General features: G+C 44.8%; 1 protein-coding gene across 4 annotated transcripts in view; it reads left to right on the top strand.

The window, feature by feature from the left end:
• Window positions 1-2,823: 2,823 nt before the first annotated feature.
• dlg3 (discs, large homolog 3 (Drosophila)) overlaps window positions 2,824-13,753 on the top strand; it is a 53,219-nt gene continuing 42,289 nt past the window's right edge. For all 4 annotated transcript variants that reach the window (XM_088431745.1, XM_088431744.1, XM_088431743.1 and 1 more), the window contains exon 1: window positions 2,824-3,970. In XM_088431745.1, coding sequence (XP_088287871.1) covers window positions 3,563-3,970 — 408 coding nt within the window. In that variant the 5' untranslated portion in view covers window positions 2,824-3,562. The remainder of the gene's footprint in view (window positions 3,971-13,753) is intronic.

Here is a 13,753-nt window from a genome sequence, read left to right as displayed (position 1 = left end):
GAATTGAATTAATGTTATCCATGCACAGATTTGTGGAGAAAATTGGTCAATTTTGAATTATGCGGTTAGAATTCGACCTTCCTAATATGGGGGTTGAAAATGAGGAAAAAAACCCTGGACTTGTACTCTGAGAAATACGGTAACTAATTTGCCTATGAAGAATTGGAATAAAGGCTCAAACGGCTTTTCATTGGAGAGGAACTTCCAAGCCCCCTCCCCGCTCCCCGCATTTATTTCTTCTTTCTGCAATCCGCACATGCTGCCCCTTTAAGCCCCGCTCACTACCGACTTGCCTTATAAGGTGTCGCATTCCGGTCAGGTGACCGAGGAGTAGTCACATGGCTTGTCATCCTAATGCCTCCAAATGACTCAATGCAAAGGTCTGCGCCGGTTAGGGGGGGCCGCAGTGCTCGTTACGATGCCCGTGCGCGCGTTGCAGGGTGTCCAGGTGGCTTTATGTAATAAGGCGAGCCGACGCCGAGCGCTTGCGCCGCGTTATTGCCTGCCGGGCAACGAGCGCGGAAAGAGAAGCAGAAACGTCTCCGTCCAAGAGCGGCCCAATCGTTCCGTCCGCCTTCTGCCATAAATCACGCACCAAAGTCTCATTCCCTCCCATCATTTGTCACCGCTTTCATTTTGTCTAAATAAATCACCTAGCGCGTGCACCCACCCCCCCCAATCCCCAATTCCAGCAGTTTAATTGGCCACTGTGTACATCAAGGTTTGTGTGTGCAAAAAAAAAAAACAACAACAACAAAACGGGAGCGAGTGCAGGCTTGCAGATTGTGTGGTAAAGCAAAAATGAGTCACACAGGAGGATTTTCATCATGAAAGCATAGTATCCTTGTGCAAGTGGGGTCCGTGAAATCATTTGGGTTATTCATTCAAAAATGTCTATATTTGTGTTCATTTCATTCTATAAAAATATCTATTACAATATAGCGTTTTCCTCAAAATTGCGTTCAATTCATTGCAAAACTTAATCGTAAAACTTGTCCAAGTGGGAGCCTTGAATGAGACCAAATGTCGGTCCCTTACACATAGTGATTGAACTTTTTGTTTTTGCTTGCTTTTGTTGCTTTTATTTATTTATTTATTTTTTGGGGATTAAAAATAAATACATAAATTCAATTTTTTTGTTTAGTCCGACTTGGAACGAGAAAAAACAAGAAAAATAGTGCCGTTAACCTGCAGTAGGTATGCAAAATGGTCATAAATGAAAATCAATTTACGTTGTTTTTTTTAATAAATGAAATCGAAAGGAAGAAAAATTGCATGAACATGTTGACGTCAACCTGCAATAGAAAAGTTTTTATGAAAATCCGTGATAAAGTAAAACTGCAAAAACTGAACCGTGATGCAGCGAGGGAATTGTGTACTTGGCATGATATCCATCTTTAGTTTGCACCTTTGGAGTAAAACCGCCATACCTGTACTAGTTTACTTATCCATTTGCGAAATATTATTGATTATGAATTCGTCTGCAGTAAAGCATCATCTCTTGACCATTTTATGCAGGCTATGTTCAAATACATCCCTCCCTCACATTTCAGACACACCCATATCTGCCCCCGTCACATTCTATTAATAATGCATACATGCCGGGCTTTAATGGTGACATTCGCTTTCGCTCTTTAAAAAAAAAAAAAAAAAACAACCCGAGTGTCACGATGCTTCTTGTGTGTATTTGATCAATTCATGAGCGCTTCACAAGCAGTCTCATTGCATTACTGCAAAAAAAAAAAGAGAGAGAGAGAGCGAGAGAGAGAAAGCAAGCAGCCGGCTGACTGGCCAAGAATCACTAGTGTGCGCATCTCTTTCTGCTCACACACACGCATGCACACACACGCTTCATCCATCCGTCCGTCCGTCCGTCCGTCTGTCCACCCACTCCAGAACCCAAGCGTGTAATCTTGTTGCTTTGGTGCACGTGTGTTGATGTCATCACTGGAAAGGGACGATAGCCCCCCTTCTCCTTCCAGCGGCTTCGGGGAGGCTCGATTTTGCCTCTCATTTGACGCAATCGTGCACGCCGGCAAAAATATGATTTCACAGCAGCGGTGCATCTTGGCCGTCCAGAAGTAGGGGATGATGCCGTTGAGCGGAGTTAGTATTAGTGCAGATGATTAACACGTGCCATGAAAGCATAGCAAATGTGCCCACGTTCCTTTTTGTGGCCCGCTGAAGCAAAAGTGGGACAGATTTTCTTTTCTTTTCGTTCGTACAGAAAAACTGCACTGAAATTGAAAAATTCCACTATTATTTACTAGAGCCTGACCAGTAGGGATTTTTTTTAGGCTAATGCCGAATAAAATCTGTACCGATTTGAAGATCATTTTAATAATTATAGATCACTTTTTCCCATCCAAAATTGCTTTGCGCCTGGTTAGGGAGTACTTATCTAAAAAAAAAAAATATATATATATATATATATATATATATATATATATACACACACACACATATTTCACTGGGGCTTGAGAACCATTGTTCCAAAAAAAAAAAAAAAATCACCTTCCTTATCGATCCCTGAATAAATTCCCGGTCCGTTTGCCCGAAAGCTTTCCTGCTTTAAAACCCCCCAAGCACGGCTACAGCGGGTGCGATTTTCAAGCCCCGGCAGTGACGTTAAGGCGCGCCTGCCCCTTTAAGAGCAACTCGCGGACGGCTCGCCGCCGCCGACGGCGGCACCGGCATCCGATTGGCCGAGGCCGCGGGGGCGAGAGGGATGCTGCTACGTCGTCGACTCTCCCCCGCCCCCTCCCTCCCGGCTCCCTCTCGTCACAATCTCCTCCCTCGCTCGCATCCTCGGAATAATCCACATCTAGGGCAAGCTGGCTGAGAGGCGATCGCGGCTCAGCTCCTCTGCAGCCTGGAAGACGAAGAGGCGGCGGCAGCGACCCTTTTCAACCAAGGGGGAGAAACCGAGAGCCGATCGGGAGCGCGGCGCAAGACGCGGACAGTCGGAGAGCGAGCTTTTTCCATCGGAGGACACTGTTTATTTATACATATTGTTTATATAGTTATATATATTTGTACACACGCTCATAGATATTTATATATAGATTCAATTATCCTTGTACATATCCGTATTTGTGCTCGTCTGTTTATATTCATATTTTTATATGTATTTGTGTGTGTAAATATATATAATGTATAAGCAAAACATATATATCCATATATATGTCCATATATATGAATTTATATGCGCATCACTGTGAACCGAGAGGATTCTCATCTCGTCGGGGCTGGTCTCCGATTGCGATCGTACACCATATTTTCACTATTTGATCTTCTACGTCAAGAGGACAAAGACGCCGTGCCCATTTTGTATTTTTCTTTTGCTGTCGCTGCATCCCGTCGTCTCCCTCGCCGTCTCCATTTTTTTTCTCCCCCCTTCGCTTGGCGTCCGAGAAGCCCACGGCGACGGGATTTGACAAAAGAGGGCGGGAAAAGATCTCTCGAAAATTCCTGTGATTAGTGCGCTTTTCCGCTGGCATCTGCGCTCCATTTAGCCCGTCGCGGCGCCCTGTGACATCAGCCCAGCGCCCGCCCCGCCAGCATGCACAAACACCACCACTGCTGCAAGTGCCCAGAATGTTATGAGGTGACCCGCATGGCGGCCCTGCGCAGGATGGACGCCCCGGCCTACGGAGGAGACTGGCAGGCCGAGCCCTACGGATACCCGCCCGGGTACGGAGGAGGCCAAACCTTACCCGCTCCGGCCTCGGGGGGAGGAGGCAACATGGGCGGGGGAGGAGGCGGCGGCGGAGGAGGAGGAGGTGGCGGCGGAGGAGGAGGTGGCACCTTAGGGAGAAGTAAGGGCAAGATGATGTCTGGCGGTGGGCCTGGAGGCCCCAATCCAAAGGGCCAATCCAAAGGGGGGCCCAAAGTCAACGGCAACAACTCCAGTGGACAAGGAGGATGGTGGCCTGAGTGCACCTGCACCAATCGGGAGTGGTATGACCAGGTAAGCTGCGGAGCTACGCTTGGCTGGGGAACAGTTCCCCTCCGTCTCGACGAGCTAAGGTTGAGCTTCTCTCTGGGCCTCGGCGCGGGGAACGCTTACCATACCCATTCCTGGACCCTTTATCTTAGATTAACCTAGGGAATGATGCCAGCTCATTAACACTCTTCATATCTAGACTAGCCAAGATGGGGGTTTACTTTGGGGGTCTTGCTTCCTTTGGGTGTCCTGCTGTAGAGGATGAGCTGATACAGATTCATTTACCCTTTTGGAATCTGGACGAGCGAAGATGCAAGGGATCATCTGATACGCATTCATGAACCCTTTCCGAAGCTAGGCTAGCTAAGATTCCATCTAGGGAATGGTTCTGATGCCCGCTCATTAACTCTTCTTTTCTGGACAAGCCAAGATGGTGGTTTACTTTGGGGCTTGGCATAGGGACTGCCCTATGCCCATTCATCAGGCCTATTTGCAACCTAGACTAGGCAAATTGAGGTGCTATGCTAGGGCTTTGGGGTAGGAAATGGTCTGCTACGGCTTCCACAACACCCTTTACATCTTTACTAACTAAAAAAGCCCATTCCGAGCATTTTTCCGGTCTCGGACTAGGAAACGGTTTTGACACCAATTTCCGGCCCTCTCTCCAAAGCTATACCTGCTGGAATTGAGGGTTTTTTCAGACCTTGGTCTGGAGAAGGGTTCCGATAGCAGTAATTTAACCCTCGGCTAGGATTGAGGGAACACTTTGGGCCTTGCTTTTGACAATGATTCAGACACAAAATTCCTGAACCCATTTCAAATCTAGACCAGCTAAAATTGTGGGTTTTTTTGGAACTTTGCTAACCTATTTCAGTTCAAGATGGGGCTTAGCTCGAGGATTGTTTTGGGAACGGGCAGGGGTATTGTTCTGTAACGCATTTCGGGGTATTATTCTGCTACGCGTTTATTCACCCCATTCGGATCTAGGCTCGAAAGCACTTAATGCCATTTGTCGGAACTTGCGATATTTTTTGCAAGGGTTGTAAATGTATAATTGCTATTCTCGGAGTAAGCCACCATGAATGTAGTCTTTCCACTTTGTCTTAGCTTTCCCTTTGACTGTGACTGTGGTAGGCAGCAGTGTGGGAAGGACAGAACAGGACCGATCCAGTTTGAGCGCACACATGGTCATGTTTGTGCATTTGATGACTAATGCTATAGATCGGAACACGCCTTGGCTTTGGTGCCGAATCGGGTGACGGAGGCCCGACCGGAAAATGGTGCATTTTTTTTTTTTTCGGTCAGGTCCGTAGTTACGTAAATACGTCTCATCACGAGCCGAGAAAGGGAAACGCTCGACTGTCGCCCGGTGTGTGATTTTGATGAGATGATGAAATGCCATGGCTCGCATCTGTATTGAAGGACTCCATTTTCTACAGCGAGGATCCCGACTGAATGAACGTGTCCTCTCTGCATGGCTCACGCCTGTAAGCCCGTCATGCATCCGGCGCAGCTTATGAATGAAGGAGCCGCGTTACATGCCATCCATTTTGGGTCCGGGCGTATTTACGTGAATGACATTACGGTCGAGGGGGGCTGAAGCCGCCTCGGAAGTGTTAATTAAGCAAGGTGCATGTATGTGAGCTCAGGCGGGGGGGAAGGGCCGCGCTTGTTGAGCGTGAGATTCAAGGAACGGCTAATTCCGCGCATTAGTATGTGGCAGCGTAGCCGCCGCATCGTCCCTTTTTGTTTTTTATGTCCTACGCCGCATTTGAAGCTGCGTGCGCTAGGCAGTAGGAGCAAGGAGGTGAGAAGGAGATGAAGAAGCAGCAGCAGCAGCACAGGGGCAAAATGGAGGCTGGCTTTTTCAGTGATGCCCCTGAGCAGAGACGCAGCCTGGATAGAGATAAGGAAATGCGGCGGGCGCCTTTTTCTCCTCTCCCCATCTATACTCTGCTTTCATGGCACACAATCGCCACAATGCGCTATTATGTAAGCAATTACTGTCACTTAAGTCATCTGGATAACTATCGTGCGTTGCTCATTGCAAGCCCGACATGATCAAAAATGAATATTGGAGACATGTCCCTGTGTAGAACCTTTGGGTTCTGCGTGTCCTCGAAACCGACCGGCCAAATCCTCATCCATGTGGTTATCAACATACTACAAATCTTACCCATTCTAAAGGCAATACAGCAAATGCCAATGACGCGCGGACGTAGCGTCTAAAAGTCTTTCTGAGCTGGAATTTTCAGGCAACATAATTACAAGCCCAAACGGCAACTAGCTATATCTGTCATTCGGTATTTTCTTCTCAAATAACAAGAACAATGATACTACAGTATATATAATATATTATGTTATAATAACAGTTATCAGCGGCGTGACTTTAGATTACAGCAAACTATGCAACTTTTGCTTTTAAACATCCAGATGTTTGCCACACCATCGTAGATATCTCAACGCCGCTTTCAGATCTCTATAATTTGATTCTGATCACCCACTTCAATTCAGTTCAACACGCTCCCTTTTCGGAGATGCGTCATATCAGGCATAATATTGGTAACATACGCAAAATGTAGATAATGCTCAGTTATCAATAAGCTAGACTGGTGGCAAAGAACACAACCTGAGTCAAAAAAAACTATCTTCTGCAGAAAAGAGAAGGGCGTTTGCTCAGTCTAGCAGAGCCTGGTTTTTCAGTTAAAAAAAAAAAATCACAAGCAGGGTATGAGATTACAAATAAATAAACTAATCCATCAGCCTTAGCTAAGCAGGTTGTGGTTTAGAATTTAAAACAAAGAAGTAGTCTTCCCGGTTCTACAATACCTGCATGCAGCTCTCTCCCAGACCATCAACTTTTCGATACCTTTTAGCACACCCTAAGCTGAGAATGGAATACATGGTCTGTATGTGTTTAAATGAGATCAGTTGCATGTTTTCCCATTGTTATCGACATCTGAAGTTCCTGATAATCACAACACTGTTGCAGATCCGTCCTTACCAGAGGAACTATTATTCAGTTTTGACCAACCAAAGGTGTATCTGTTGTTTTGGCTACATTACTGTTATTTGGATCGAAAATTCCATCGTAGTTTGGTTATGAATTTCAGATACCTATAATTCACCTCAGTTCAAAAAGTAGGCCATCGTCAGATATATCTCAAATCAAGATATATAAAAGAAAAAAAGTTATATTTCACCCACATATTGACCAGGCCATGGCGCCATATGCATTAGCAAAATCAGAAACGCTTCCAGTTTAAATAGACGGATATCTGTAATTCCAATTTTAGATATTTGTAATTGGCCAGTGCCTTACAGTCATGTCCAGTTGGAAACAAATTGTAGACATCACAAACTGGAGCTAAAGATCGCTCCAATTCTCTTGCACATAACGTGAATTTCAGATGTGGGACGATGGCAATCGTAATAGTCCTAAAAAGTTTCTCGCCCGGCGAACATCTTTGCAATCGCGAATTAACCCTGACGAAAAATAACACTCGCTACATGCACAAGCACCCGAGATTCTTTCCCTTCAGAAATGCGCGCGGCTAATACCAAACGCGTCATTCCAAGAGGACGGAAGCCCATGGCATGAAAACGGGCCAATATCGTTTTGCCATAAAGGCGTGGAAATGCCAGAAAGTAGCAAATAAAGGCGGGCGGTGTGGCGAGGGGGAGGCGGCGGTGGGAGCGTGGGCGGGCGGCGGGGTGGGCGGGGTGGGGGCTTTTGGCTTATGTAAGAGGAGGGAGTCGGCGGTGCTGTCAGAGAGGAAGACGGCGTGGACGGGCATCCGTCCCTCCGTCCCTTCAATCCAAGCCGAGCGTGTGCGAGGGAGATCGACCCGCCCCGGAAAACCGCTCGTCCTTGGGGAGCGCGCGGAACGACGACCCCTTCCCCCTCTTCCCTAGCTAACCTATACCGAGAATATTGTAGCAAAAACAAGGTGTAATGCCGACAGACTACATGAAACAAACACTAGCTAAACCTTCACAAAGCTGCTACTTGAACACAAAGAGTCCAGACATTCAATCCCAGATACTTCAGTATCGCTTTAATACTTAATTATCTGTGATTCGATGTCCGGCCTGAACATTATGCATGTGTGAACTAAATTCAAAAATCAAAACAAGTTTCTCTCGTGGCATTTAAAAGCATAAAATTACCCTTGCTCATACCTGCGGAAAGCTGTCCAAGGTGCAAAACCGGTAGGAGATTCGAAATCTTTTTCTTTGTGCAGCTGTGTAGGATTTTCTTGAAACATCGATGAGATTCGGCTTTATTTATAGGCAGCCGGGCTCCTTTTCTCCTCCGAAATGCTTTTGTTTATGACCGTCGCGTTTGCACGTGGCCTGCGTTTGGATGAATTCGCAGGCGCGGTGGGCGTTCCGTGTCCAAAGCTCCCATAGGTGATTAGCACATGAAAGCCTAGAGGCCTTGATCAGAAATGCTTGCGCGTCTTCCAGTCACATTGAGTTATCGGTGTCACCGGCGCGTACATCCGTCTGATGAGATTTTGTCCGCGCTGATGTGATTCGCCCTTCCTTGTAACAGCATCCGGAGCTATTAACAAACCGGCTCGCCGTGTGCTCGGTGTGCCGACGTCTCGCGCTTCCTGCAGTCTTGAAAACGCCCATTGTTTTCACTTTGACTCTTTTATACGGAAGCAACACTTGATACCAAAGGACGCGTAGCTAAATAACCTTAATGGGATCCGCCGTTATCAACAGAATGTACCCGTACGTACAATGTGTATGTACCGTATGTTCAGTATATGTGTATAAATGTATGCAAAACACGACACGTTTTGGTACGGTAGTCCGAGTTGGGAATTTTGCGCTCCTGTCTGAGTCTTTTTGCTCTCCGGCTTTTGGCCTGCTAGTATGCAATTCAGGCTTAGTGCACTGGTAACTTTACCGAGACAAACTAGCAAAATGTCACATGCTAGTTGGCTCCTGCACCCGACATAGCAAAATATCCACTACTGGTAAAAATGCAAATGATTCAAACAGAAATCTACTGGCCTATTGCAAACATATATGCAAAATGCAATAGACAGGCTAGCAGAAATTAGCACTCGTGGAATTGTAAACTTTCAAACGAAATCAACGCATCTCACTGCTCTGCGGAAACCATTTTGATTGGGTACTCTAGTATATTAAAACTTTGATGCGGGGACTACCGTTTGAAGAAATATAGTATTTTGTTTCCATTTTTAATTTTCTCTCGTTTGCTTTCGTAAATAATAAAAGTTCGAATCAAAAGTATTCAAGAAGCACGAGAATAAATGATAGGAAGGCAAGATCGCAACATTATTGGCACTTTGACAATGTTTGCTTTTTGTGTACTCGGAGTGAGCTCGCGACCAAAAACAACAAGCCAGACATACTGTTCAGTACGTGGTGGGCGCCGCCGTTACGCGATCGAGATGGCCGCTGACCCGAGTGGCTTTTAACTCCCACCTCTGAGATAACGCGGAGGCGGTTGTGCGGCCAAAGTCCCACGCGGCTGCGCCGCCGCCTTTGCTCATTAGCACGTGTGGCCAATGTGCTCACACTTATTAACTTAACCCTTGCGCAGTATTTTGACCATTTTTCTTCAGGTGGTACATGAGATATCAGCAAATCTAATGTATCGCTTTCAATTTGTTAATAGGAACAGCACGCTTTTCAAATTCAAATTTTCACATTTTCAAAGAGCCAAATAACTGGAATGTGAAACACTGTTCAAATTAAGAGCAAAATAACTGGAACATGAAACAACTTAGTGACCTTTATTTTATACTTATGGTGCAATTTTACAGCGCCCCCCCACCCTCCACAAATAAACAACAACAACAACAACACGCACACAAAACAGATGACATTGCATGATCTGTCTTCTTGCGTTGCTGAAAAAAATACACCCAAACAATTTTAGCTCCAAAGTTTAAGAACAGACACAGAAAGGTCACCATTACTTTGTTTACTTATCCATCTGTCTATTTGTCAAGCTAGCAAGCACCTAACTATTTAGTTAGCTTTCTAGCTTTCTAAATGCTAGTTAGCTAGCATCCATCCATCTATCAAGCTAGATAGCTAGCTAAAGTGACCTGAAACTGAGTGCCATCCGTGTTTGGCTTATTAAATTTTGCAACTGCATTTGTTGCGATTCCTCTCCGTGTATTTTACTCAATTCCACATCATCTTTTTTGGCTCGCCTGCCAGAAAACTCTGTCACTAATGGCATTGATCATCTGTAAAAAAGTGCAGCATTTTGCAAAGGCTTCACTATAATACACCTTTGCAATTTGTTGCTTCATTCCAATTAATTTGCTCTTAATTTGAAAACTGTACTGTTCCTGTCACAGCATTTAAACGCTTCGGAGTCGATTATCTAACAGCCATGAGAGAACCACTGCTAGAGTACTATAAAAGGCAGTAACGTAGAAAGCAAACCCTCACTAGTAAAAGTTTTTTTTACTGATCTTTAGTAATGGCACTAGTGTGCCTGACTCATGATTCTAGTAGTTCTTTGAATGGTCTCACTCGTACAAAGAAAAAGAACACTAGTACATGGGCAAATTTGGACCAGTGGGATGCGGAATAAATGCTTTGTTTGGTCATCTGGTCCAAAAACAAAAAGGCAGGGCACTGTTGTTCGTTTGCTTGCCTGTTTTCTTTTATGTCGTTTTTTTTTGGTGTTTTTTTTTTTTTTTCTTTTTTGTGCTGATCACAGTAGCGACTGTCCTAGAAAGATGACAGCACGCCGGACTCCTGAATCAGCGATGGAGGCGGCAAGAATACGAACTGCACACAAGGGATTTTGTCGGCAATTGTGGGGCAGCGTTAAGTAGAATGTGGCGATTAATTAACAGGAACTCAAAGAGTTGCGTTTCGGGCGATAAAACAACAAAACAAAAACACCAGGCGCGCAACCCGGCTAAATGAAAGCATTTTACCGATATGCTTCTGGTGTCGGATTCCTTGCCAGTCGGATTCGTTGCCAGTCCTTTTCGATGAATCAACAAATCAGATTTAAAATAGCATTTTTGTGACACGTCACTTTAAAAACATGCCCATTTCAAATCGAGTGCAAATAAATGACCGGACCACGCACCATAGCAGCCGTCCACTAGTTACCGCTGATTTGAAAAAAAAAAAAAAAAAGAAAAGAAAATGGGCTGGGGTGTTAAAAGTCACGGTTGCTGGTTGCGTTCCAGCGAGCAAAACTCGCTAGGTAGCATCCCTCACACGTTAGCGGGCTGGTGCGCAATCGATCCGAGCGGAGCTTTGTGACTCCTCTTCATTTTTGTGGGGGTGTGAGGCTGCCTTCGCAGCTGCTTGTGCTTTTATTGCTTTCAGCCGGCCATTTCATCAGCCCGTCCTCCGAAAAATCCTACGATAGCTTCATTCCAAGCATTTTTTGAAATCATTTTGTAATGTAATAGAGCCGTGGTTCACAACAGTTTTGCAGTGATGTGGACCTACATTTGTGGATCAACTCCGAAGCTAGACTGAGTAACTTCATCTTTTTTTTTTTCCTGGCTTGTCCGTCTAAAATTAGCACCACTAAGCGAACGAGGTTTTGGAAAGGATTCGCTAAAACACAATGTAGCAGTAGGTTGCTTCATGTTCCAATCAATTTGTTATTATTTTGAAAAGAGAACTATACCGTTCACACCAATAAAAAGCATTCAAGTAGATTTGCTGATACTTGCAGAAACTCTGTTAAAATTTCACGTACCTATTGGCTGCAATAGAGTGCGATATTCAAATTACAGAGGCAAATTGGAATTGGGGAAAAAAAAAAGAAACAAACAAAAGCAGTGCTTAATTTCAGTCAGTTGGAAGACCTTATTTATTCTACTGTATACGTATCTACTGCATATGTTATGTTTTACTCATATTTCTTCATTTATTCATATAGAGTCCAGATAGGTTTGCTACTCAAAATATGCCTTACTTTTTGAGCCGTTTCCAGCAGTAAAAATCGAGTATTTTGCAGACGACTGATTCCTAAATGATTTTTCATGTACACCTATTATCCTGGGTTTCACAGCGGCGGAGTGTGTAGCGTGCCCGGCGTATAGAGCGGACTCGTCTTTCGCTATCCGTCCATCCATTAAAAATAAACGTCAGCGACAACCTTTCCTGACGATAGCAAGTGCAGACGGCCGGCGAACGTCGAAAGCCATGTTTGCAATTTTCCCGCTGCATTTTTCATGTCTCGCTGCGAGTGTACAGTACACGACACACATTAGAAGGTTGGCCGTCAACGCTCGCATGCATCTTTCATTTCGCGTAGCATGCGCGCTGTACTATTCCGCTTCGGGAACGCCGGCTTGGACGGGACCGGCGCGTGCTTATTTTGGGGTAAATATTTGTTGCTTGAGCGAAGGTTGCTATGTGTGTGTGACAGAAGCGAACATTTGGCATAGCTGTTTGGAGTGCCATTTCCGTCTAATGCATTATCCAAGCAGCCCTTCAGCCATTTGGTCCGGCCTCTCGTTCGTGTGTGTGCGTTTCACTCTTCTTCCTTTCTGTCATCTTCCTCCTGTCTCCTTCTGCCCTCCACCTCCTCCTCCTCCTCCTCCTCGTCCTCCGTCCCACTCCTACATTTTTCATGCTCGGTCTAGATTCAAAGAGGAATCGGCAGCCGCAAAATAATGGCCGCGCTTTATAATATATGCATGTCAGGGTGTTGCGCTTTTACACAGATGTACTTGTGCGGATGTACTTCATGTTTTATCCTGTACTTTTTCTTGCATGTACTTGTACCAGTTTAGGGGAGGACGCAGTGACCCGACCGCGTTAGGTGCAAATCCGCAATACTGTATATATTTTTTCAAAGCGGCCCCCCCCCACTTTTACAAGCTGTAATGCTCATCATCTTTTCTCGCTCTGTGGTTGTGAAGGAATGGTGGAGCAGGGCTTTCTTACAAGGGTTAGGGTTCGAATTCTCGTGGGGGTACGTAAAGGAACTTCACCGCCACTGACTACTTTGCAAAATGTTGTATTCCTTTTTTTCTATCTTTCTTTTTTAATAAAACAAACCTAGAAATGTTTTGGGGCCCAGTCTTTTTATGAGTAGAGACACTTTTTATGTAAATAGCCTAATCTGTTCCAAGACCCCCAAAACGCTCCTAAACGCTTTTAAATGAGTATTATTAATTTATAAAAATGCATCAAAAATGATATCACATATCGGAATGACATTAGTGCATTATAATCAAAATGTATCATGTAAAGAATAATAAAAAACACTCACTTGTTTGCCCTGAGATGGTGCTGGTGTGTTGGTGTTGAGTGCAGAGTGAGACATCTTTTAGGACGTGACAGTTCCAGTGATCCAGAAATCATTTACAAGTCCGCAGGAGCAATAATATTCATGTTTTGTTATTATTTTGAGAATGCAAATTTACTTAAGTTTAGTTTAGAGTCATGCAAGGGCTTCCTGTGTGACGTCATTGCTAAAGTGCAAGCGACATGCTAACAACGCGAACGTCAGTCGCGACAGTCGAAAGCGGTACATTACATGTGTTTTTTTGTGAATATGGACAATGTTAGCTGTAGCTAATGTCGATTTGATGTTTGTTATTTCTACGGTGTAAATCGTTGTGGATGAAACGAGTGAAGACAAAAAGTGCAAGACCGCAGTAAACGCATTTAACTGTTGTCTCCTTTGTGGGCAAGCTGTAACAAATACGGTAGACATCACTCTATACCGCCCAGTCCTAAAAGCAATATGGAGAAGGAATTGGTAAATTCGGACTTGCCTGTACGGTTTAAAAAGCCATAAAAAGACTCGCCTGAAAATGAGTG

The sequence above is a fragment of the Hippichthys cyanospilos genome, chromosome 13 (genome assembly GCF_059441005.1).
Source record: "Hippichthys cyanospilos isolate Australia breed blue-spotted pipefish chromosome 13, RoL_Hcya_1.0, whole genome shotgun sequence".
NCBI lineage: Eukaryota > Metazoa > Chordata > Actinopteri > Syngnathiformes > Syngnathidae > Hippichthys > Hippichthys cyanospilos.
This window is presented reverse-complemented; position numbering and strand designations above follow the sequence as displayed.